Genomic DNA, 23,810 nt, shown 5'->3' on the forward strand with positions numbered 1-23,810 from the left:
ACAGACACACGAGTGATCCTATAAAGGTTCCGTTTTTTCCTTTTGAGGTACGGAACCCTAAAAAAAAATTTCACACAATTCTAGGGATTGACAGGGTAAGCTATGCTGGCGCCATCTGCTAAATATTTCGACCGGCCAACTCCATTGAGCGGGAACAATTAGCTCTGGAGTGGTTAATATCCGCCTCAGGGCTGCGACTGGTGTATTGCACCATTGCACCAATAGTGCAAACTGAATATAACATGCACAGAATAGACAAGGTATCTAATATTAGCAACCCAGCTGCTTAAAACACTGGTATCCATCTCATCGTGTAATTTGAGGTGATGACGTGTGTCATTGTGTATTCCGAATTGCCCCAACCTACGTGATTGAAGTGATAACCAAGAGTAATTTGAATGTATAAAATAATCTTCATTAAACCCTAAAAATATCTAATTCAATTCGGGTTGGTAGTTAAAGTATCACTTGAGAGCCCGGTAACGATTTTAGAGCAAACATGTAAAATTGATAGATTTAGTCGTTGAAATTGTACCTTTTGTTACGTAATATTTAACGTATTGGTTTCTTTAGCACGTCTTACTTATCATCTTGTATTTTAATAATGAGGTCGCGAGCGTGCATCACCGGTACTATATGACGAAAAGATGGATTTCTAAAATTTCTCGCGATTTATGATAATGGGTATATACTCCAGTATACGCGTATTTAAGCGGAGGCAACAAGCACTTGATCCAGTACAATATATGTCAAAATTTGTAAATTTTTACCAAAACATTTAAAATGTATGAAATAATTGTAATTATTACTTCTTTTACCACGTCGACCCAAGTTAAATTGTATCAGTATGCAGGTATGCGACACTTTTTTTACCCTCCTCCGCTTAACTGTACCGCGTATACTGTAGTGTAGTGCAAGTGACTTGCCTCATATACGATGTTCGAGTATATAAAATGATGATAGTTGTATCCATATACGTCACTTTATTTCCAAAACAAATACGAAATTCAGCATGAAATTTAAGTGGAAGGTAAATATTGGTATTTTAATCGTAAATATGTAAAAAATGTAAAATCATAAAATTGTCACAGTTTGCCTCTGTATACTAAAGAGGTATCGAATTATAACGCAAAAAAGTTACAAAACAATTCAGGTTTTAAAAAAAATCTACCTATAATGCGTAAGAACTAAGTTAATGTTTTCGTAGATATATTTCTCAAGAACAGGTATCCGAATACTAAATTGAACAAAATTAAATTACTCCTATGGTTTCTTGTTAAAAATAAGAATGTCTTATTTATTATTAAGTAATATTTATCAGTTTATTTTCGGGATTTCCTTTTCTTAAAATCCTTAGTCTTCATGAGCGTAAGAAAGTTACTAGTATTTTTAACGTAATACAAAAGCAATGGCTTTCGCTTAGCTGCTTAATTTACTTCGATTTTTTTACATCCTCTTTTGCAATAATTTATTACTTTCTAAAGTAAACTACAGGTTGAAACCTGAGGGTATCTATTTAATAAATGCTGTTAGTCGAGGTTGGCAACCCTACATGGCACGGTTGAGTCCCTTAGCAATCCGGTCTGTGCGTTATTGAGTGTAAATCGATTTGCAGATGAACCCTGATGAGATGTCTCGACCTATCATTGAACCTAGCAGTATGTATGTGTATGCAGGTTACAAAAAAATTGATTTGAGAAGTGGACTAACTTGAACTAAGACCTAAACGTAAGATATAACATCGTTCTGCGAGGAAAACACCATAGAAACAACCTTGGCAAAGCAACGCAGGATCAATTAAACAGTAGTGTCAGATATAGGTACAACAAGATGTTTTAAAAAATTGGTCCATTCCAAAATCTGGCCATGACACATAATACCTACACCGTGAGATAAACATGTAAGTCATACTGAATGAAGTTTCGGATGAATAATCCGACGAAATATAGAAACATAAGGGGTGTACCGAAAAAAAAACTGTAAATTTCAAACGAAAAAAAGATGAAATTTCAAATGATAAGAAACTATGTTTTTTAGAATAACTACAATAAAAAGCTACTTTTCATTCAGATAATTGTCAGTGCAAGCTTTATAGCTAATTTTTTGCTGTTTCGGGACTAGCGATCGCAGGTTCGAACCTTGGTTTGTTTCTACCATTGAGTTTCTCAACCTTTTCAGGACTTATATATGACTTATATAAAACATAAAACTACGTAATGTTTACCACTAGTTGCTTTTCTCATCACCGAGTGTGGTGTATACTACATCTGCACATATTTCGCTACAATTTCGTTAACCTTTACTAGAATACATTTAAAAGCCTTTTATACTTTGTAGAAAACCTTCCTTTTCCTTGCACATTCCTTAACTGAGTACTGGAAAGTTCATTTAACATTGTTAGTGTAACTACAACTAACTATTCTAGTACAACTTAAGATCTTAAAACATTAATTTCAACTGAACAAAAACTCTTGGCGGAGCACGTAACGTCACAAAAAAGCAATAACCCGCGGTTATCTCGAGTGGAGGTTTAACTTATGCGATTTTTCATAACTTTAAGCGAGCAGATCTGTAGTGACCCGCTCGAAAGTTGCACGTAGCAAGCGTTTGTAAAAAAGCCCTTTTTCCCATTTAATTTTATGGCGAGGGCGAAGCGCTTCGCGCATCCTCTGTCCGTCTTTTATTGTTTGTATTTTTTCACAACTCGACAGGGACGTAGTAAAAAAGGAATATCCGTTGTTAACGTTTGGTACATGGTGAGGCTAATAGTTCGAGTCAGGGATTACGCCTTTGCTGTTAAATTGCGAACAACGAAAATGGTTTGAAATGGTGATATTGTTAAGAATTATGCATGTGTTGTTTCTTATTACTTATAGAAGTTTTTTATAAGAAAGTTGAGTTCAGTTGACCAAACCTGTTTAATATTTTAGAGGTTAATTCGACCAGAAGCTTATACCTTCTTGAAGCAGTGGAATAAATATATCGAGGTTTATAAATACAAAACATCCATCTAGTTTATTTTTTCGTGAAAATTATTTTTCCGACTTTTATCTCGGTTTTCCGGTTGAAGTAATATGAATCCCGATTTGTTCATAGGAAGCAACATTCAAAAACAATCACTTTCCTAGTTTTGCCCTCTTGGTCTCCCGTTTTTGCCAAATTAAGGTTGTACATTTCCATTTCACATCAAAAATTATATCATTTCATTTACATATTTTCTGCTATTAAATTTTACCTAAAGATGGTTAGAAACAAGCGAATAGATAAAGCCAGCAAAAAACGTTAAATCAAACAAAACAAAGGAAATGTAGATACTAGCATAAATTTTTTTAAACAGCCAAATGCCCACTCCGGGATCAGATTTTGGAAAAATGGTTGCAGGAAGGCTTTCATTTTTAAACGGATGAATTTATGATACAGTTCCGTTCGGCATATACCTACGTGCCGCACAAATCCGAACCTAGAAAGAGAAAGATAGGCGTTTTTGTTGAGAAGAAATCAAATACTTTTGGTTTTTCAGATTTTGGCTTCTACACACCGTGAATCGTCGTGTGTTTTTATTAAAAATTGAAGCTAGTGGTTCCGTTAACACGATAAAACACTGGAATTTGCCGTTATGGTGCGATTATAAAAGTTGTAGGTAATTATAGGTTTGTTAGAAATCACGGAAAGCAAATGTTTGTAACTTAAAATTTTGTAACATACTTAAATTAGATTGAATATTTTGAATTGGGTAAGCTTTAAATTTCAAGATTTTTTCGTATGAAGGTTGCTTAAAATCCAAGGAAACTTATAGAAAAATAGAAAATAATTTTGAACTAAAAAAGTACATATAATATTTCCAATAACCCCAAAAAGGCTTTATAAATGCATTAAAACCTGAAATCGTGTGTAGAACCGCAGAATTTGCGTGGCAATTTACCTTAAAATAGCGGGATTCTCGTGATTTATCGAAGTAACGTCCGTCGATTGGCGGAACAAGGATAATACCTACGGCGTATCGACCACCTTTGAGTCCCTCTAATATTTAAAATTTTCTATACATCGGACACTTTTTAAGGCTATAAGTTACATTTATTTACGTAGATAAGGGCATTTCATTTTAAAGTTGTACCCCCAAATTGCAATATAGATTTTGAATTTTTATATTATGTATACGAGAAAAAATAAGTATTTTGTTACGGCCATAGAAGGTTGTATTGAATGTAATCAAATGGACCAAATAATGGAGGTACAACTTTAAAAAGAAATGCCCGCCTACCTAACAATATTGTAACATAAATATGCCCGAACAAAAAAAGTTCCTATTTTACTGTTCCTAATTCTCGTTATTCGAATAGTACCTAAGACACCCAAGTAGTCAGCCAGGAAATCCGGTTTTTCTCACCTCAGAACCGATGTGGTCCAGTCGCCCAATACCGGGCTATAAATTGAACAGATTGCTTTACTAAATGAAATGTAACCAGTCCGGCTCAAAGTGCGCTAGCCAATTATGCACCAATAACGGAAATGTAATGCATTAACTTCGAAAATGATTTTGCTAATTAATACCAAAATATTACTTTGCTAATCTGCGAAAAGATAACGTCCTAGTCAATCAGTGCTAACCCGTTATACTTACTTGCGTATTTTTTACATGCAATTAATGTTTCCACCCTCCCACCGTAAAAATAAATATGCAAATAAATATAATGTGTAAACAGACCCCAAAGAGAAGGCCAGACTCACTTAGCCGCAGCCACACTTATCCCTATTGACCTTGCAATTTAGACGTAGGTTTCTATTCTCTTTGACTAGACCGACGTTAGTAATCACTGGTAAACATTAATTATTTTATTCCACAGTGAACATGTGGTTTACGACCTATGTCAATTACTCGGAATTAAGCCATACCGAAGCGGGTCGTCCGGAAAATAGATAAATCCTCAGGTAATCCAAACCAGAGATAATTCAATATTAAGGACTTCTAATGCCTGTATGTAGGTGTATTGAATTCCTTCTTAAAAGCCCAAAGCGTTTTAAGAATCTTCGGGATTATTGTACTAATTTAATAATTATTTACTAATTTATCACACGTTTGTTCCGAGTTTGGAATTCCTCGATAGAAACCACAATACATACAATGAAGTTTTTTTTTTCAACTTGGGAATAAATCAAATTAATTTACTAAATATTTTGATTAGTGTTTTTTAGATTCTGGCCTCTGCCTCTAATACGGCTTGGTCACATTTTTTAGTATATAATATATGACATCTATTTCAGTTTATAAATTATATATTGTATATATTCCTCTTCTTCCCCGCGTTATCCCGGCATTTTACCACGGCTCCTGGGAGCCTGGGGTCCGCTTGACAACTAATCCTAAGAATCGACGTAGGCACTAGTTTTTACGAAAGCGACTGCCATCTGACCTTTCAACCCAGAGGGGGAATTAGGCCTTGTTAGGATCAGTCCGGTTTCCTCACGATGTTTTCCTTCACCGAAAAGCGACTGGTAAATATCAAATGATATTTCGTACATAAGTTCCGAAAAACTCATTGGTACGAGCCGGGGTTTGAACCCGCGACCTCCGGATTGAAAGTCGCACGCTCTTACCGCTAGGCCACCAGCGCTTTTTTATATATATTGTATATATTATATAAATTATATAATATATAGCATATTTTTACGTGGTAGAGAAAATGAACAATAATACTTGTACCTAACTACGTCGGTTTTTATATTATTTGTACGTAGAGAATATGAAGCAGTAGGTTTCATGATCTATTTGTTTATAAATTGTTCTTTATTGAGAGTGTTAAAGGTGAATAGAGGTTACCAGTATTTATTTTTACTTGTCTCTAATCCAAACCAACTATTTACCCGTGCACATTGATTATTAAAAGTACAGGGTGCGTAGAATTATGGCACTCTTTCGTTTAAAACAAGAAGATGCTAAGAGCGTACTAAGTTCCTAGCATTATGCTGCTTTTCCTTAGGCGTGAGCGCTTAGTGCATTTACGTTTACATTAGACCACAGATTACTTTACAGTCGAGTTCACAAACATCTTTACAAACCAACGTTCCAAAAATATATTTACACGCCTCTAAGACACTAGCAATAATAAATAAATAAAAATAAAAAGATATTTATTTACCAACATAAAAAAACAATGAATTGCAAGTACAATAAAAAAACAGGTAGAATATTTGTGCAGTAAAATGGATGAGACTCAGCGAGACCGCTGATTTTCAGCCCACAACCAAAAAACTTAAAGCTAAAAATGAAATTGTTGGCACTATAAGTTGACAACTATCAGAAGGATTCATCGTGCAACTGGTACCTTTACTGGCGACCGATTACACAATGCCTTCTGTTGTGATAGAAGCCAGCTTTTACACATTTTTTAAACAACAATAAATATGTTTGTGAACTCGACCGTAGGTACCTGTTCAGAACGCATCCAAAGTGATTGATGTTGCAGTTCATTGAAAATAAGGGTTGGCAAAAATACATAACCCAAATACGCCTTTACTACATAATTTCGCCTTACGCAGCCTCTTACGTAAGCGAACAACTCGCGAACGCGAAGCGAAGCGGCGCGGCGCGGCGGGCCCACGGCGTTCACGTTCGCAACGTAGGCCACTTCTATAGGTATTCTTCTATATATATCAAAGAATGATTCACCCCGAGTCGCATCGCTTAGCTTTGCGTTCGCGTGTTGTTCGCCTACGTACGCTACGTTAACTAGCGTGAAATCATAATTTCGCTATAAATTTTATCATGGGATTAATGGGCGTATTCAAACATTTAGGATATGGAATTACTAATATAATTTTCATAATAATAAAATCATAAGGCGAAGTTGGGGACAAGTGGCAAAGATACGTTATTTTTGTTTTTTTTTTTACTTTTAAACTGTTTTCGCAGATTTTTTTTATTGTGGATTCAATGGCTGTCTATTGTTTGGTAAAATTAATATTTTTAAATTTTACCTGGGCGAAGTCGGGCACCAGGTTAGGCAACATTGATAATGGGTGTTGCTTAAAAGTAAGCATGGTAAGTTGAAGAGGTACGCACTATCTAGTGGAGAAGTGATCTGTCCGTTGGACCACTTGCGAGATCGTGGCACTGTAATTATGCCATGCTAATCAAAAATAGCCTATAAATGTTTGTTTAACGACACTTATAGGACTTTTAGTATTCCTAAGGTAAGGCGACTATACGCAATATATGTAGTACATTGCTAAAGTACGCTGTGTGTGAAACGCTTATCAGGCCAATTCGAATGTTCACCGACATCAGAATGATATCTGAATGATGGTCATTTAGTTATCGTGCATTTTGCTCGTACTTGTCCGTACATGTATTGGCGTGAGTGAGACGCACGATAACTAAGTGCCATCATTTAGATATCATTCTGATGTCAGTGTACGTTCAAATTGCCCTGTAAGACTATTTTTATTTGTTTTATACGAGTCGGACTCGCCCACCAAGGGTTCCGTACTTTTTAGTATTTGTTGTTATAGCGGCAACAGAAATACATCATCTGTGAAAATTTCAATTATCTAGCTATCACGGTTCATGAGATACAGCCTGGTGACAGACAGACGGACAGCGGAGTCTTAGTAATAGGGTCCCGTTTTTGCCCTTTGGGTATGGAACCCTAAAAAATACTATTTAGTTAACTTGAACAAGGATGGCAAATTGCCAATGCTACTACTTTATATGCAACCTACCTTATAAAATTGCAAATATATAAATTGCACACTAGAACGATTTACGAATCCATCACCGACTTTACTCGAAGAAACAAATTCATAAACCGTCTCCGCAATGCCTTCACAATTATCCCGTCGATGAGTTACGTGCCCACACAACGCTTAATCACGCGGCCCCGACCATTTTTCAGTGCAAAGATAAATCTTAGACACATTTTCTTAGGAACGTACGTATATTCCGCACTCTCTTTGAAATATTTTCTATTAGCTCCCTTTGAAGTTGGATAATGAGTTTTGTTGCCGTAATTTGATTAAGACGGTAACATAAATAATAACTGCGTGCATAATTTTAATCGTGTTGCGCACTTTGAAATTTTTGTTAACAAAAGTTTAATACGGGTTTGGCGAAAATGTCAAACGATCTTCTGAAAATTACTTAATCCAAGCGTAGGAAGCGCCACGGTGAAGTAAAATTGAATTAAGCACCAATAAACTTTTACGAGTAAAATACGACCAAATTTTGCTCATACACTACAAAACTCATGTGGGAAGGTAATTTCATAAGTATTTATGTAATGGCGTGTCAATTTGTATGTATATTTTTTAATGAATTAAAAGCAGAAACCGCTACCGAATAAAATGCGTTCTTTACTGCCCTGTGTCACAACGCATGAAGGTCCGTCTTGTTATCCTAAAGGTCGTATATACATAATAAACTTATGCATACTTCCGTCCTTTTCCACAGCAGTTTGAGGCGCATGTGCATGTAAAAAAGGTTTATAAACGTTATAAGCCTGTCGTTTGTAAGTCCTTGAAAAATGGTGCGGTAGCGGCGATGCGGGTGTCCGTTGTTTACCTGCTGTCCTAATTAACTTTTTATTTTCATACCGACCGCCCTGCTAGTGAGCTTACCTTACTGTTGCTTTTTAGGGTTCCGTACCCAAAGGGTAAAAACGGGACCCTATTACTAAGACTCCGCTGTCCGTCCGTCTGTCTGTCTGTCCGTCTGTCTGTCTCACTAGGCTGTATCTCATGAACCGTGATAGCTAGACAGCTGAAATTTTCACAGATGATGTATTTCTGTTGCCGCTATAACAACAAATACTAAAACAGAATAAAATAGAGATTTAAGTGGGGCTCCCATACAACAAACGTGATTTTTGACCGAAGTTAAGCAACGTCGGGCGGGGTCAGTACTTGGATTGGTAACCGTTTTTATAGTTAATGGTACGGAACCCTTCGTGTGTGAGTCCGACTCGCACTTGGCCCTTTTATTAATACGATTAGGACGTGGTCTTCTTTGAATGTTTCTATTAATACAGAAAAGCTGTGTTTTACACAATTTACACTCCACACAAACAAAATTGAAATTGTCTTAAATTTTGGATATCCTTGTTCGTACCAAAATAGAAATAACAATAAGAAATATCAGGATGTTGTCAGCGTCAACGCTTGCCGAATTGGATGGAATGGAATCAAACGTACCTTGTGCAAAAAAAAAACAACGAGCTTTCAAGCTATACAAAAGTAATAATTACGCAAACACATTTTGTACGTTTATCTTAAAAATAATTATTAGAATTAAATATTGTATCATTTATTTTATAAAGTAATACTGAATATTGACATTTACGCGAACTATAAACTACAAGCTTTCCGATTAGTTGAATGTCCCATAATGTTCGCAACGCCGTAAAACAATGCATAAAGCGCCCATATTGCTCTGTTCACCAACAAGATCTTATGTATGCGAATGCAAACGGGTATTTATGGCATTTTGGCATAGATCGGCACAAACGGCGAGGCGACGTGGAACACACCGACCGTAAAGAGAGATGTGCAGCATTTGCCAAATTGACTTTGCGTTGCGGCTAGCTGGTTTATGATTTTAGGTAAGCTGTATTTTAGCACAGTTTACAAATAGTAGCGATTTGTTAAATATTTTATGTGTGTACTTGGGACTAGTTAATCTTGTAAGGTTGTTAATGTCATAGACGTGTGCTGAAGAACCGGTTTAAATTAAAAGTTCCCAACCGTCACAATGTACACGACATGCATCGCAATACGACAATAGTAAGCGCCACAATACCACATAAAAATATAGTCATGTGGTTGTCACTGACGTGCTACGTAGACATGGAGTTTGATGGAAGGCGATATCCACGTGATATAATTAACGTAAATTTTTAACACCGCCCGATTCTAAAAGAAAAGACAATACACAATACATGTACCGTATGACCATCATCATTTGGTCATGAAATGGACAATGGTTATGAGTCAATAAGGCTATTAAAATTTAAGTTTTTATAGAAAAAATCTATTCTGTGTGAATTACGGTATCGCAATAGCTTTTTAATCTTTTTATGGAGTAGGACTTCTTGGGTGATCTAAACCTCAAGTACATTCTGCATAAAACAATAAGCGAAGTTACATCCTTTCCTCCGCAAGGAAACAAAACCCACAAATTACTACAAAACATAAGCATTTCAGAATAAAATACGCCATGAATATCGTTGGAGACCACAAATTTATTCCCGCTCGCAGTCGCGTTTATAACCGGAAAGTGAGGAAGATACCGCTTTACGGCCCGGCCCGCACCTAATGTGCTGGAGATAGCTAAGTAATAATTAGTCGTAAACTCGGTTAACTTCAATACACATGAGCTGCATTAAGATACTGACAATGTATGGCCAATAAAATGGTTCAACAGGTTACTTACAGAATACATTTTTTAATTTGAATTTAGACGTGCGATTTTCAGCCTGCAGCGTGGGCTCGATTCCTGCCTTGAGGCAAACTCAAATTTACAAAATGATATCGAAATGATATCATCAAATGTCATAAATGATGACATTTTGACATCATTTACCAGTGTTTCTCGCTCTACCACTACACCTCTCAAGAAAAAAAGTGTTAATAGTAAAATTTTTGCTATACACTGTCACAATAACTCTTCAAATATTAAATACTTAAGACGAAAGTGGAGGACCCGCGCGAAATTGCCTTTTCATACAAACGTAGTCCTCATTTTCCTTTTCGGAATTTTTAATAACCTACTTATTATAAAAGTTAAAAGCATTTAAAAATTTGCATGAAATCTGTTTCCCACTCCTTATTTTTACAATAATCAAAAAATCGAAAAAAGTACATCAAATTACGAGTATGTTAAAATATTTTCCATAATATCAATATCCAGAGAGGAAAATGGGCACTGCGTTTGTATAGAAGTAACGGCCGTCCCCTTTCCTCTTAAATGATTACTTAGCGCGCATACAATTAGGTATATTGCGTGTGGCATAAATACAAGCAAGAATATCAAGGGTTCTTGGACTCAGGAGTCAATATTAACAGCAACGGTGTTCAAAAGATTAGTAGGTAGGTACGAGTACCTACAGTTCACACACTACTTATGTCCGAAGACGTGAAAAAAAGTCCCGTTCGACCCTACGGGCCGAAATCCAATTATAATGGACCCCGTATAGCCCAGTTGTACCGTACACCTTCCCGTTTCCACAGGCCCCGGATCCACGGCTATGAGGCCCAAAGCTAAGGCGATCGTCGCACTGGATGCGGATCCAGAGGGCGATTCGAACATTAAAGTTTTGTTATGAAACGGTTATGGATATGATCTGTCAGCTACACAGTGACAATTACAGGCCGATTCAGCTACCAAAAATGTCACCGCTGACTGATCATATCCATAATAAAATGGCATCATATTTAAATATCAACATGTATATTCGAATTGGCCTCTCTACGAACTAATTCGCTCACGCGGAGCGGAGCGGATCCGCTTCAGTATAAAAATCGCGTAACCACAAAGTGGCAGTAAGAACCACATGTGCTAAACCATACTTACAAGTTGAAATCCTTCAAACCGTGTTGGCTCGAAGACTTGCCATGACAAGAATCATACGAAAATACACTCATCGGTCGGTAAAAGTCACAAGTCTATTTTAAGCTTAAGCTCTGTCCCAAAACAAATTCTAAAAAAAGGGGACGGATTAAGTCCAAAGGCTAACCATTCCCAAAAGAACCCGCATAATGTCAGGACCAGCCTGGCAGCAACTGTGCATTTCCTCCCTCCATAAAAAACATATAACAGAAAACAGTGAAAAAACGAAGCAGAGACATTAGAGTGGCCTCGTATTGTGAATTTACTCTGTCTCGTGCAGAAGTTAATGGAAATGGATACACGAAATTTCTCATTGTTATTTCTATAAGCGCCACTTGCACCATCCGGTTAGTGAATGGTGCAAGTGGCCCTAAGTAGAAAAATATTCTTGGATACTACTGATTCTCTATAAAAATATTGAAAAAATAATAACAATATTGATTTGAATAACAGAGTGCAGCCTACAGTGCCTGCGAAACCTGCGAAGCAGGAGGTCCCGGTCCCGGGTTCAAATCCTGTTTTAGTCCGACTTTATCACAAATATTTGTTCCTGAGTACCTGAGTGAGATTTTTTCTACGTATACAGGTATTTATATATAACTATATATTATATACGTCGCTAGTACCCACAACACTAGCCTTATTGAGCTTCAGGGGCCCACAGACTATCAGTCCGCCGGACGATATCGGCCTGTCAGTTGTTCGGAACTGTCAAATTTTTGTTCTAACTGACAGGCCGATATCGTCCGGCGAACTGATAGTCAGTGGGCCCCTTTATTACCTACTGTGGGACTAGGTCGATCTGTGTAAAAATAAATAATCATTTATTTCGGACGATACAATCCATGTCTTGTTAGTTACAAATATACTTAAATTTCTATGTTAAATTGTCTTTTTTGTTATTTATGATACTACCTTGACGATCGCTCATGGCGACTGGTGCGCGCGAAACGATTGCTAGCGTTTATTGGCGCGCCTAAAGTGCCCACTAACTATCAGTCCGCCAGACGATATCGGCCTGTCAGTTGTTCGGAACTCTCAAATTTTTGTTCTGACAGGCCGATATCGTCCGGCGGACTGATAGTCAGTGGGCCCCTTTAGATACACTGCGAGTCGTGTCGAGGTCGTATCAAAAATTTAACAAAATGTCACATTAGAATCGTCTTCCTGAACAGAATTATTGTGGCTCATTTAGAGACATCCCAAAATACTACACAAAATAACGCTTGAAACCTTATGGAAACTTTGCTAGTTGTGTAGTTATTTATTCGTTTTCAACTTGACTAAATTGAACCAATGCTTTATTAGTTTCGTATACTCGTAACTAGTCTGAGTCAAATGCATATTTGTCAGTATAGAGACACACAATGATTACAATAATAAAATCTTGGCTATTATGACAGCAAATCATAATACAACCACTTACCTGATCCGGTTGAAAATAATCCATCCCCGTGCAATGAACACGGCGCTAACCGCCGGGATATCAATTCCCTAAGCTGTCTGGGCGCATTCCGATCGATATGCATCAGGGACAGGTAAATTATAAAGACTCCACACGCTCGTAGAGCCCTTGGCCGCTCGGGCAGAAAGGTTTTTGAGCGTGCCGCAGGATCGGTTAAAGTGCAGCAGCTTCCGTCATCCACAACTCAGTGGCCAATCATCTCATCACTATTTTGAAAATGCCAAATATCTACTAAACTAGAAGCAGTTACTACTGTAGCATCAGGAAGCAAGATGCCTTGGTAAGCGTTGTAGTAGCGTAAGTGTTGCTAAAGTATGAAGGTATTCTGGTTTTATAGATTGTCTAAGCGCCATCGGATATATCGGAACAGTCAAGGCGTTAGAGTGCGTGTTCAGAAATTGTGAACACCTTGGCCGCTCCGATATATCTGATGGGGTTCCCTATTGTGCTGCAGTTGTATTGCATTAATGTTACTTGGCAGAAATGTCGTTTGGCAGAAATACTTTGGCATACTGTCTTCCGCATAATATTACTTTGCAGATTTTTGTTTCGCATAATATTATTGTGCAGAAAACCCTAACCTAAACCACTTAGAAAATTCTGCCAAATGAAAATTATACGAAATTACTATTATTATGGCAAGTATATATTTATGCGAAAATATCATTCGACTAAAAGATTTTCTGCGACACGTGTTATGCGAAGTGTATTTCTGACAAAAAATAACTTGGTCAATATTAATTTTAAATTTAGTAATCTAAATAAATATTGAAAACCTGATTTTTTCAAATCTGGACATTCTTGGGCTCATTCTACTCAGAATCGACAGCATTCTCCATCCTGCCATTAAAAAAAGATTTCCCAAAATGTCCATTCTATTACGTCACGTTTTAGTGTGCAAATTTTTTTCACTTGTATGTGCGTGACGTAGTGGAATGTACAAGTTTCATACAAATTTTTGGGACATTTTTTTAAATCATCAAGATTGAATATGCTAGTGATTCTGAATTGAAAGAACCCAAAAATACCAGGATCTATGAGAATCAGGTTTTCAATATTTATTTTAGAAAACGCCGAATTCCTCTTCGAAATCTATAAAAAATTACCTGTTACAATTTTTGAAGCTGTAGTTTTGTAACTATGTATAAACACATTCACTCTTTTTGATGTGTTCATTTATGCTAACGTATGAATAAGATTGAAATAGTCTCTTAGCTTCTAAATAGTTGCACGGATATTTGGCTAAACAATACCAATTATGTGACTGTCTCTATGTTATCTGTAAATTGATCTTCACGAGAATGAAAATAATAAGTCAGATGTAATTTTTGGATTTATTAATTTAGAATCCATGTTTGTAAACAGATTTGTAAACATACATCATAAGGTCTGTATTAAAAAAATATAAATATGGCTACAAAAAAGTACTATTACAGTAGTATATGGCTAACACAAATGAAATGAAGATGTAATGTACAGCTTAAGTATCAGTAATCACAAGTCTTAAAACAATCCTAGTATCCAACGAATAGATCCACATTTTCTACCTGAGCATTTGAAACGTAATTCAATTATAAATAAATTACTTTATAACATTTATTTTCGATAAAGAATGAATTATTGAATATACAATAATTGCCAAAGAAATATATTCTATCTATAATATACAAGTAACAAACATTTATCTATATACACTTAATAGTTCGGACTAGTTCACAATTGTAGTCAAAAAGTGCATTTTAAGGAGATTTTTACAAAATTTACAAAAGGGAACACTGATGGCAGGCGAGTGTTCGCTAATTAGTCGCTTTGCACGGAGACTGGCCGGACGACGTCTCTGCGAGTCCTACAATGAATGGGCAAAAACACGAAAAATGTAGGAGACTGGCAAATAAGTACATCACGGACTTAAACAATTTGTAGCTAGACTATTAATGCTCTGCTTTAAAACCCTTCCAAAAAATTGGCGATGTTTACATTTAGTTTTCCATGTCAGTCAATGATTTATTTGTAATTTTATGAGCTTATGAGCTATCGAGTTGAACTCATTTTTATTCCGATAAATAAACATAATTCTGAACAGAATTGTTAATAATTTAAAAATTAAAATGTAACGACAAGGACATAAGTCATTGATAGAGTCAAACCAAGATAAGTCTGCAGAGATTTTGACAGCGCACGCAGTGCAGGTGTTATTTTAAACGTCAAACTTCTATGAAATTATGACGTATAAATAACACTGGCACTGCGTGTGCTGTCAAAATCTCTGGAGACTTTTCTTATTCTAGCTCTATTAAAACAGTATCAGAAAAAGATTTTTGGAGTTGGAAATACAAATCAGAGTTTAGCTCTAGTTTTACTTTTATGGAGGTCGTCTGTCGAATTTCTAAACTAAGTCAGATTTTCAGCCGGCAGTAAAACTACACTTGTCATTTTACGACACGGGCCAGTCGCAAGTGTGAAAGCCATAAAGTATGACGAACGACAAAAACATGAGTCGGAAGCTTGGGTGAAATTCAAAATCTCACACCGGGACACCTACAACTATACTGTACATGCGGACACCCGCATAAAGCTCTCTTAAAAAATTACAAAAAGTTCAACGTACAATAATTAGCCTATCTACTAACTTTATTTACAATTATTGCTATCGAAATGTTGCGCTTACAACGCCCCAGTCCTAACTGGCTTATTGCCTCTTCTACAACTTATAATTCATCGATATACATATATATTTTACTCTGTTCAAAAAGAACATTTTGTAGCGGAGAGACAGCAATTTATTATAAACCATTTTCAATGGTTGTGTATTGTCATAAAGAACTTTGAATGTGATTTTTGAACAGAGTTTATGAAAATAACGCTTAAAAGCAACTTAAAATAAGGTTGGCGTCGTTATGATATGCTTTTAATTTTAGTAAAGGAATGATAGAGACAAAATATTTCAAAACAGTATTTTTAAACAAATATCATATCTATACGATTCACAATAACAAGATTTCAAAGACTAAGCCACTGTAATTTCCCCTAGTAACTTTAAAACTCATCAATTTAATCACTAGAAAGAAAGTAATATAATATATATACCGGGTGTTTCCTGTAATAGGAGAAATACATTTGTACAGCAATTCTAAAAAAAAACGTGTTTTGACTTTCATTACACTTTAAAGTTTATTCTAAGACGCAATGTATTGCAAAATTTGTTATGTTTAAAGGGTGACAAGAAACGTCAAACACACAGATGACAGCGTACATTGAAAATAATATTTAATAAGTATGAAAAAGGTATAATCTAAAAAAAACATAATTTTAAAAAGTTGCTGAACAAATGTTGGTTAGTTTGAGGCGTACAGCCTCCAGTTTAATTTATTGCTCCTGTTACAGGAAACACCGTGTAATTTCAAAGAAATAGTTTTCATACAAACACGTTTGTTACTCATTTGTCCTCTTGTTTTGTCAATAAAGTAGGTATGAAATTTATTTCTTTAACATTGTTAAAATAATATTAAATATATCACTAATAATATTTAGTGTCAGAGAAATTGCTTTTAGTTCCAACATTGAACATAACACCAAATATTACAATAGGCGGTATGCCCATATACAATAAGATTGAAGAAGTAGGTTTTAAAGCTGACCAGACAGAACCATCAGTCTTATTTCGGAACAAACATCTCTAAATCTTTAAATGCCATGATTCAAAGTCTATCTGTGTTTTCCATACTTCTAAGCTCTTTGCAGCCATTCTAATCTATTCGGCTAGCTTTCTTTACGAAAACGGCCTGATTGATAGACGAAATGCCTAAAACGTCCACGGTAACCCCCACTGCCCCCTAGCAAGCATATTAGATAGTCCCTTCTCATGGTCGTCATCTAATGCACGGTAACCGGCGCGTAAAACTCGAATAAGGTGGAATGTACGACAAAAATACTGATTCACTTTAGACGCGACGCGACAGCCTGTCGAGGCCTTACTCGGTGTGCGGTTCGGAAGGTTCTGCTTCTGCGGCGGGGCCGGGGGGTGCGGGCGGCAGCGCGGCCTGCGCTCGCGCCCGCGCCAGTGCCTAGGCGAGCGCGGGCGCGGCGGGCCTCGCTCAGGGACGATGAGGATGCGCCGAACTCAGCGAAGAACTACTCACACCGGAATCACTGCTCTTTTCCGAAGCGCAAGGTTCTCCGCCGGCCACGAATTTGACTACGTTAAGCCTGTGATCTGATTCGCATGTATCGTCCCGGCCGCCTCCAGGCAAGCCGACGGTCCTGTTCGTGATTCTTTCTGCATTGGTACCGGGGTAACGCTCAATTCTGTCGCATTCGGCGTCATCGGGCTGTCGGCGACGGACGGAACGCTTAGCCTGTGGAGCCGGCTCTGGTGGCCGGTGCGACGGTTCGTCTGATCTGTGGACGAGAGGAGACGTCCGGACTCTTACTCCGCCGACTCCGACGCCCGCTTCATAACACCCGGAGTCACGGGGAAACTGCCGACGACCGAACGGCGAATCGCCACCTTCGGAACTGGAGCCTCCGCCTTCTCCTTCACAGTCACCTTCGCCACCTGACAATCAGAAATAATCCTTTATCACTAAACGTCATTAATGTAATCACACGACGACTCATACTCATGAAGGTTTACTCTAAACTTACATTCGAGTTGGTGCAGCAGTTGTACAGCAGCAAGAATGCGAGTGCGGTGCTCAGGGGTCATTATTCCTAAGTAGTCGAGATCGGATGGTTCGATTTCTTTAAAGAGTTCTATATCTTCATATCCATTTCTTGCAAAGGCCACTGTGTACTCCGGTAAGTCTATTCTCCTCAACAATTCTTCCACCGTTCTTGGTCGCGTTTCCCAAAGCCTCTCCCGACTCTTGCACCATTTTGATGATCTCGATCGCATCGTTTCTCTGTCAGATAGTACTTCAACGTTTGCGAATTTAAAGTTTCCAACATTGCTATTTAAAACGCCTCGCCAGATCCCAGATGCGTTCATGTTGATTACCTCGATGATATCCCCTTTCTGTCAACAAATAATGATTCAAGTTTATGAAAGTTGCTCAGCGGTATGCTGCAGTTAATTGGCTGTGCAATTTGCATGGTATCTTACCTTGTATCTCAAAGCATCTTTGTCGTAAATATTGGGCACGAAATCGACCAGCGCGCGCGCCCGGCACAGCATTTGCGGCGCGAGTAAGCTCCGCCCGGCCGGACTTAATTCTATATTTTCTTCTGCCGAGAGAGATGAGTGATTACTACCGGCTCGAACCAATGCTTGTGTGCCTGGACATAAATAGTTTAGACTTAGGCATCTAGGTATAACGATCCTTTTATTACCACGACATTGAAACTAGAAATACCTGTAGGTACATCTTTGTAAGACTGTGAATAGGTATGACAACGTTAAACAGGTTAGTGCGATTAGTAACGATTATGCAGGATTTAGTAAAAAAATTGACTACCTATTTACAAGACCATTATTATCTGTAAGTAAGTGTATGGGGAGTTATTGGTACAAAGAAAGGAAAGACAAACTTATTTACAAAAAACATTTATATTAACACCGACAAAAACTCAATAAATCCACTCACTACTGCCTGATCCGCTGGGAAGACTTTCGAACGAACTATTAGAACAAGGGAACGCTTGGTCGGCGCTCGTCCGCCGGTCGGTGCCTTCCGGTCCGGTCTCTTGTCGTAATCTTGAAATTTTTCTTTGTACATCTTGCCTAAGCCCCCGTACTTTTCCTGCAAGGTTGGACACCCCTTCGCACTCTTCGGCCGACTGAAATTATATAAAAAATACTAAGTGGAAGAAGGGCTTGCAAGTCAAAAGCGATATGCGATTGCTCAGCTAATTTATTAATTTTTAATGCCAATTCATTTCGAAATAAACCAATTTATATTTATAATCAAGCGCGGAAAAGAAGTCTTATTATACCTGGTGCACGGTTGCTATATGTTGTGAATCAGTTTCACTTTCTTGATCTTCGTAATCCGAAGAAGCGGGCGACAGTGGGTCGCCTATCCGGTATCCTGACATTTGCCGGTAGCCTCTCCTTGAATCCCTCTCTGACCTCGTGGAGTCCAGTGATATTCCAGACAATCTCGAGCCTATAGACTGTATGTCGGATGCAGCGTAATCTCCGCTCTCACGGTCCCTTGCTGTTCGTAACGGGATCACGGTTGTCGGGTAGGGTCCGCTCTGCGGTATTATTAATCCCCGTCGAGGGGCTCTTGCTAGGCTTATGTCGCCGGCGCTTCTGAGAGATATAACGCCTTCGCCTCTCGATTCATTGCGGAGGTTGAGGGTGAAGCACACGCGGCCGTTTTGAAACGAGGCAGCCGGGGCTCCTCCGCCCATGAGAAAGTCTTCGGGATCGCTCTCGTACGGCGGCTCGTCATACCAGTGCCCTCGCCCGGACAGGCCTCTCGCCTCGTCGTCGTACATATACGTGTCGTCTGTAAACGAGCTCGTAATTAGACTATTTCAGCGTAGCAGCCTTCATTAGCGCAAATAAAAAAACGTGCGAACATAATTTGCGAAAAAATTTACCGTAAAATGACCATCCGTAATCCGGTGGCGCAAAGTGGCGGTATCACTGACAACACTGCTCTCAAAGCTGTGTACGAACATCGGAAAGCCGTGCGTGGTTTGATGCAAAATATTTTTAAAACACATGCATGTAGATTTTTTTTAACGCAAATTAAATGTCTGATGGATGAAGGTGAGTTAAATAACTGCCGCTCTTGATACGGGGCGTTACACGTCATTTGTTTGCCTTTTATTTGGCACTTTGTTTTGTGGTTTGAACATGAAGTTTAATGATGTTTTGGCCATCAACGGGAACGTGACAATAATGATCGATGGACGATGCACAACAAAAGCACACAGTACAATACTGAAAGAGGTAGGTACATTTTGTAACTTATCAAAAAATAAGCGTTCCGCAGATATACTTAATAACAAAACTTAATTAGGTACAAAATCGACATCGTGCAAGCAACATGCTATATGAAGGTAATGATGTAAAAATATATTTATCAGAATTATTTATATTGAATTGAATATGTACTGATTATGTAGACCATCATACAAGAGTTACAATACCTATGCAATATTTTAAATGAGTGTGAACGAGTACGAAAGTATTGCTACTTCGTTTTTCTTTATATTTATATTACTTATTACTATTCATTATGATGGTTCAGAATCTTTAAGTAGTAACTACTTACTACTAAGTAGTAAGTATTAACAATGAAAAATCTCATTTTTCTCAAGTATGTACTACTATTTTTAGAAGTACTAAAATGTACTGTTTACATGTATATGAATTATATGATTTAAAAGTATGCGATGAAAATATCGTACATTATTAAGCAGGTGACAAAATGTAACATACCCCCAAAAGGTCCTCGCACACCATCCCGTCCCATGTTCATCAGTCCATGTCTAATATCTCTTAAAATCTGTAACAAACACATAAATTTATCAATTCAAACAAAAATCCTTTAGTTTTTTGCGACAAGGTAAATTTAAAAAGTTCCAACATCAAACAGTAAAGACTTTTATAAGCTTTTATTACGCCATATTTCAAGAATTGTGTAAGTGACTTTAGTAAAACTGAAAGTCATGTATTATTGAGGCTTAAAGGTGATAAATGACGAAGAAGTTTCCAATGTGCCTTTACAAATTATGTTCTACCTATTGAATAAGTTCGTCGACAGAAAGCAATATTCAAAGAAATAATTTCTTCTTAGGCAAAAAGACGATTTAAAGACTTCCGAAGTATAAGATCAATAAACAATCGTGTACCTACAACTCAGTTTATATGGAGATATCGACTTCCAGTCCAAAAAAAATAACCGACGTCATACCAATCGCCGTACCATGTACCCAAATTCGTGCGGCAACAGTTTATGGCGCAGTAAAATTTCAATGTTCGATATTCCAACGCAGGGTCTCATAGTTTTACGAGTTCTAAATGTGCTGAGCAAGGGCTTCCGAAGTTTCGAAGGGAAGCGATACAACTGCCTCTAATAGGCTTAGCTTGAGATTAGGGCACGATTAGCCCGCGGTTCGGCTCGCGCGTCGAATGTTCGAGACACTCGAAGATTACATGTTACTGCGACTCTCACATCAGATTATGTTTTGGATGTGTGCGGATAAGTTGGGATGGTAACGGCCTTACCGTGTAATGCTAGTGCAAACAGTAGGAGGGCTATATTTCATACGGAAACAAGCACTGACTCGGTTATGTTGGAGGCTCGGATTACTTTTGTACGAATTAAGTGGATGAGATGCAAAATTATATTTTATTAATTATTTAAGTACGTATTGAGCGTAGTATGTTTAGGTGGCCTCTGAGAGGGGGATGGTAATTTTTTTATAACGATGTCTATATGTACCTATGTTGGGTAGTTGTCAAAAATGTAACAATTAAGTGAAAACTATTTTGTCTATATTAGCTTGAAATAAAAGTAAAGGAAATTACCTCTTCCTGTTCTCTCGCTATCTTGTCTTTTTTCTTCATTGCTTCCTGAACTTTTAACTGTAACAAAGGATAGAGAGTTCATTAAATGCATAAAAAAGTGAGCTCCGTTTTAATATCCTTGACGAAGGTTTATATTTATTACTCGTAAAATGTACTGTATCACACGTTTCATTTGGTCTTCGATCATAATCGAATCATACCACACACATATGTGTGATTTATGCAGAAAATGATTGCAGACAATATTTACATTGCTGCAAATAAACGAACACCAGTATCAAATAAACATTGATATACCTATCCTAATGTTCACGTTCAGTAAAACCAGTTAAATTATGTAGGTGTATAACATAGAAAACTTTAAGACAACTGTGTGAAGATCTGAAAAATGCTAACTTCATGCACTCATGCTAACTATAAATAATAAAGTGCAACTTAAAGTAACATAAGAAGCGCAAAACGTGTTCGTGCTGTAATAAAAAAATCAAGCTTTATAAGTATGCCAAATAGAAATCCAATTTAATGACTGTAGAACGAATGTCATAATTTTAACAAAAAATAACTTATTCAGTATGAAGACATGCTCATTTTTCTACTACTACTGAAACTGTCAACGCCAATATTTACTTATTTTCTAAGAACCCACGAGACAATGCGAGAGTATGAATAACCAAAAATCATGAAATGATCCACCTCCAATTCTTTTGGGCATGCCGAATAAAAATGTGTCCAAAAATGCGTTGTTTAGAATTTTGAATTTTGAAAGCCTGTTAACTCTCCGTTGGCAAATAATAACAATATAGAAAAAATACACGTATTAGTTATAGGTACATATTTAATTTAAACATTCAACGTTGGGATAAGAACAAAACATGCTAATACTAACAATATTGAAACTCTAAAGCAACAGAGGAAGGGTGTCTAAACTAGATTATACACATAAATAAACATTTATTTATAGTATTTTAAGAAAATTAAAAACGCCAAAATCAAATCGAGTATATAATATATAAACTACAAACAAATTATTTGCCACTCAGAGGATATTAACGGACCACAGCTTTTTCCTCCTACAAGATTTTAACAGACATATAATCTACAAATATTTTATAAAAAGTTATTTTATTTACGTGTAAAAATGATGACTGTTTTGTAGGTATTATATACCATTATTTTATTACGCCCTGACCATCAAACCACATTCATGTCCAAAACTGGCCACACTGTATCATGCATTCAAAATTTTATAAATTCGTTAATGATGTCTGTCAAAATCCGTAAGTAGGAGAAGCTAAGGCGCTCACCCTATGTATAGTCTCTTCAAAGGTGTTGGGTTGGGCGTTCATTTGAAAGAAGCGGAGGCGATCATAGTCTCTCGGGTCTACCATGGAGCGCAGGGCCGTGTCGGGCCCCGGGCCCAGACCCAGCCCGCTTTGCAGCACGCTGTCCGGGGTGTCCACCTGGGGGAAATGGGTTAGAGGCTGAAACACGCGATGGCGAAGCATTTTGGGAAAAAAAATGCTGTGTGTGAACAATTTGTAAATGGACATTAAAGGCTTCATAAACACGAACTCAAAAAACTCAGTTTTTTATCCAGCTCCTATTTTGTAAATAATTTTCTACTGTACTTCAAATAAGTCCAATTTTATTAAGTATACATTTATATAAAAAAAAAAAAAACAATTTACACATTTTTCATGTCTTCAGTTGACTCGGTTGCGCAGACACTAAAGTTTACATAACAATTATCCATTTCTAAAATGGAAAACTGATTTGCATAAAATAAGAATTTTTGCCTCATTTAGGTCAATGAAAATAAGGAAAGAAAATTTCCTCATAATAAAATCAACATTAAAACTGAAGAAGACTATAAAAATGATCATTTATCACGTCCTTGACTACTCATTTTTCTTAAACAGGATCCTCTAATACACTGGAAACTTCTTGAGAGGATGAAACTTTTTTACAAATCACGGTCGTTCCGCTCGTATGATAAATTACATTGACCGAAAGCCTTATCGAGAAAGCTTTTACATTTATAAATTATGTAATGAAGTTTCAGTACGCGTCCCTGATTTTTGGTATCAGTATTATAAGACAGGCTGTGAGCTCTTTCAGTAAAAATATATCTGGGTTAAACAACTTTGTTTGTACTTTTTGCCGTAGATCTCTTGAACAACTGTTACAAATGTATGGCATGTAGGTATGTATCTGTGAGCCCTTAGCTCTATAGCAAAATAACATAAAAAACTTTATTCTAT

General features: G+C 37.1%; 1 protein-coding gene across 9 annotated transcripts in view; it reads right to left on the reverse strand.

The window, feature by feature from the left end:
- Positions 1–14,384: 14,384 nt before the first annotated feature.
- LOC134743729 (uncharacterized) overlaps positions 14,385–23,810 on the reverse strand; it is a 177,839-nt gene continuing 168,413 nt past the window's right edge. For 4 of the 9 annotated variants that reach the window (XM_063677344.1, XM_063677343.1, XM_063677342.1 and 1 more), the window contains exons 6-13: positions 22,854–23,009; positions 21,550–21,606; positions 20,458–20,524; positions 18,996–19,516; positions 18,647–18,839; positions 18,166–18,338; positions 17,709–18,078; positions 14,385–17,619 (exon numbers count right to left, since the gene is read on the reverse strand). In XM_063677344.1, coding sequence (XP_063533414.1) covers positions 17,159–17,619; positions 17,709–18,078; positions 18,166–18,338; positions 18,647–18,839; positions 18,996–19,516; positions 20,458–20,524; positions 21,550–21,606; positions 22,854–23,009 — 1,998 coding nt within the window. In that variant the 3' untranslated portion in view covers positions 14,385–17,158. Of the gene's footprint in view, positions 17,639–17,708; positions 18,079–18,165; positions 18,339–18,646; positions 18,840–18,995; positions 19,517–20,457; positions 20,525–21,549; positions 21,607–22,853; positions 23,010–23,810 lie in introns of all 9 variants that reach the window. The other 5 variants (XM_063677346.1, XM_063677348.1, XM_063677347.1 and 2 more) reach the window with 5 other exon arrangements.

The sequence above is a fragment of the Cydia strobilella genome, chromosome 8, assembly GCF_947568885.1.
Source record: "Cydia strobilella chromosome 8, ilCydStro3.1, whole genome shotgun sequence".
Taxonomy (NCBI): Eukaryota; Metazoa; Arthropoda; class Insecta; order Lepidoptera; family Tortricidae; genus Cydia; species Cydia strobilella.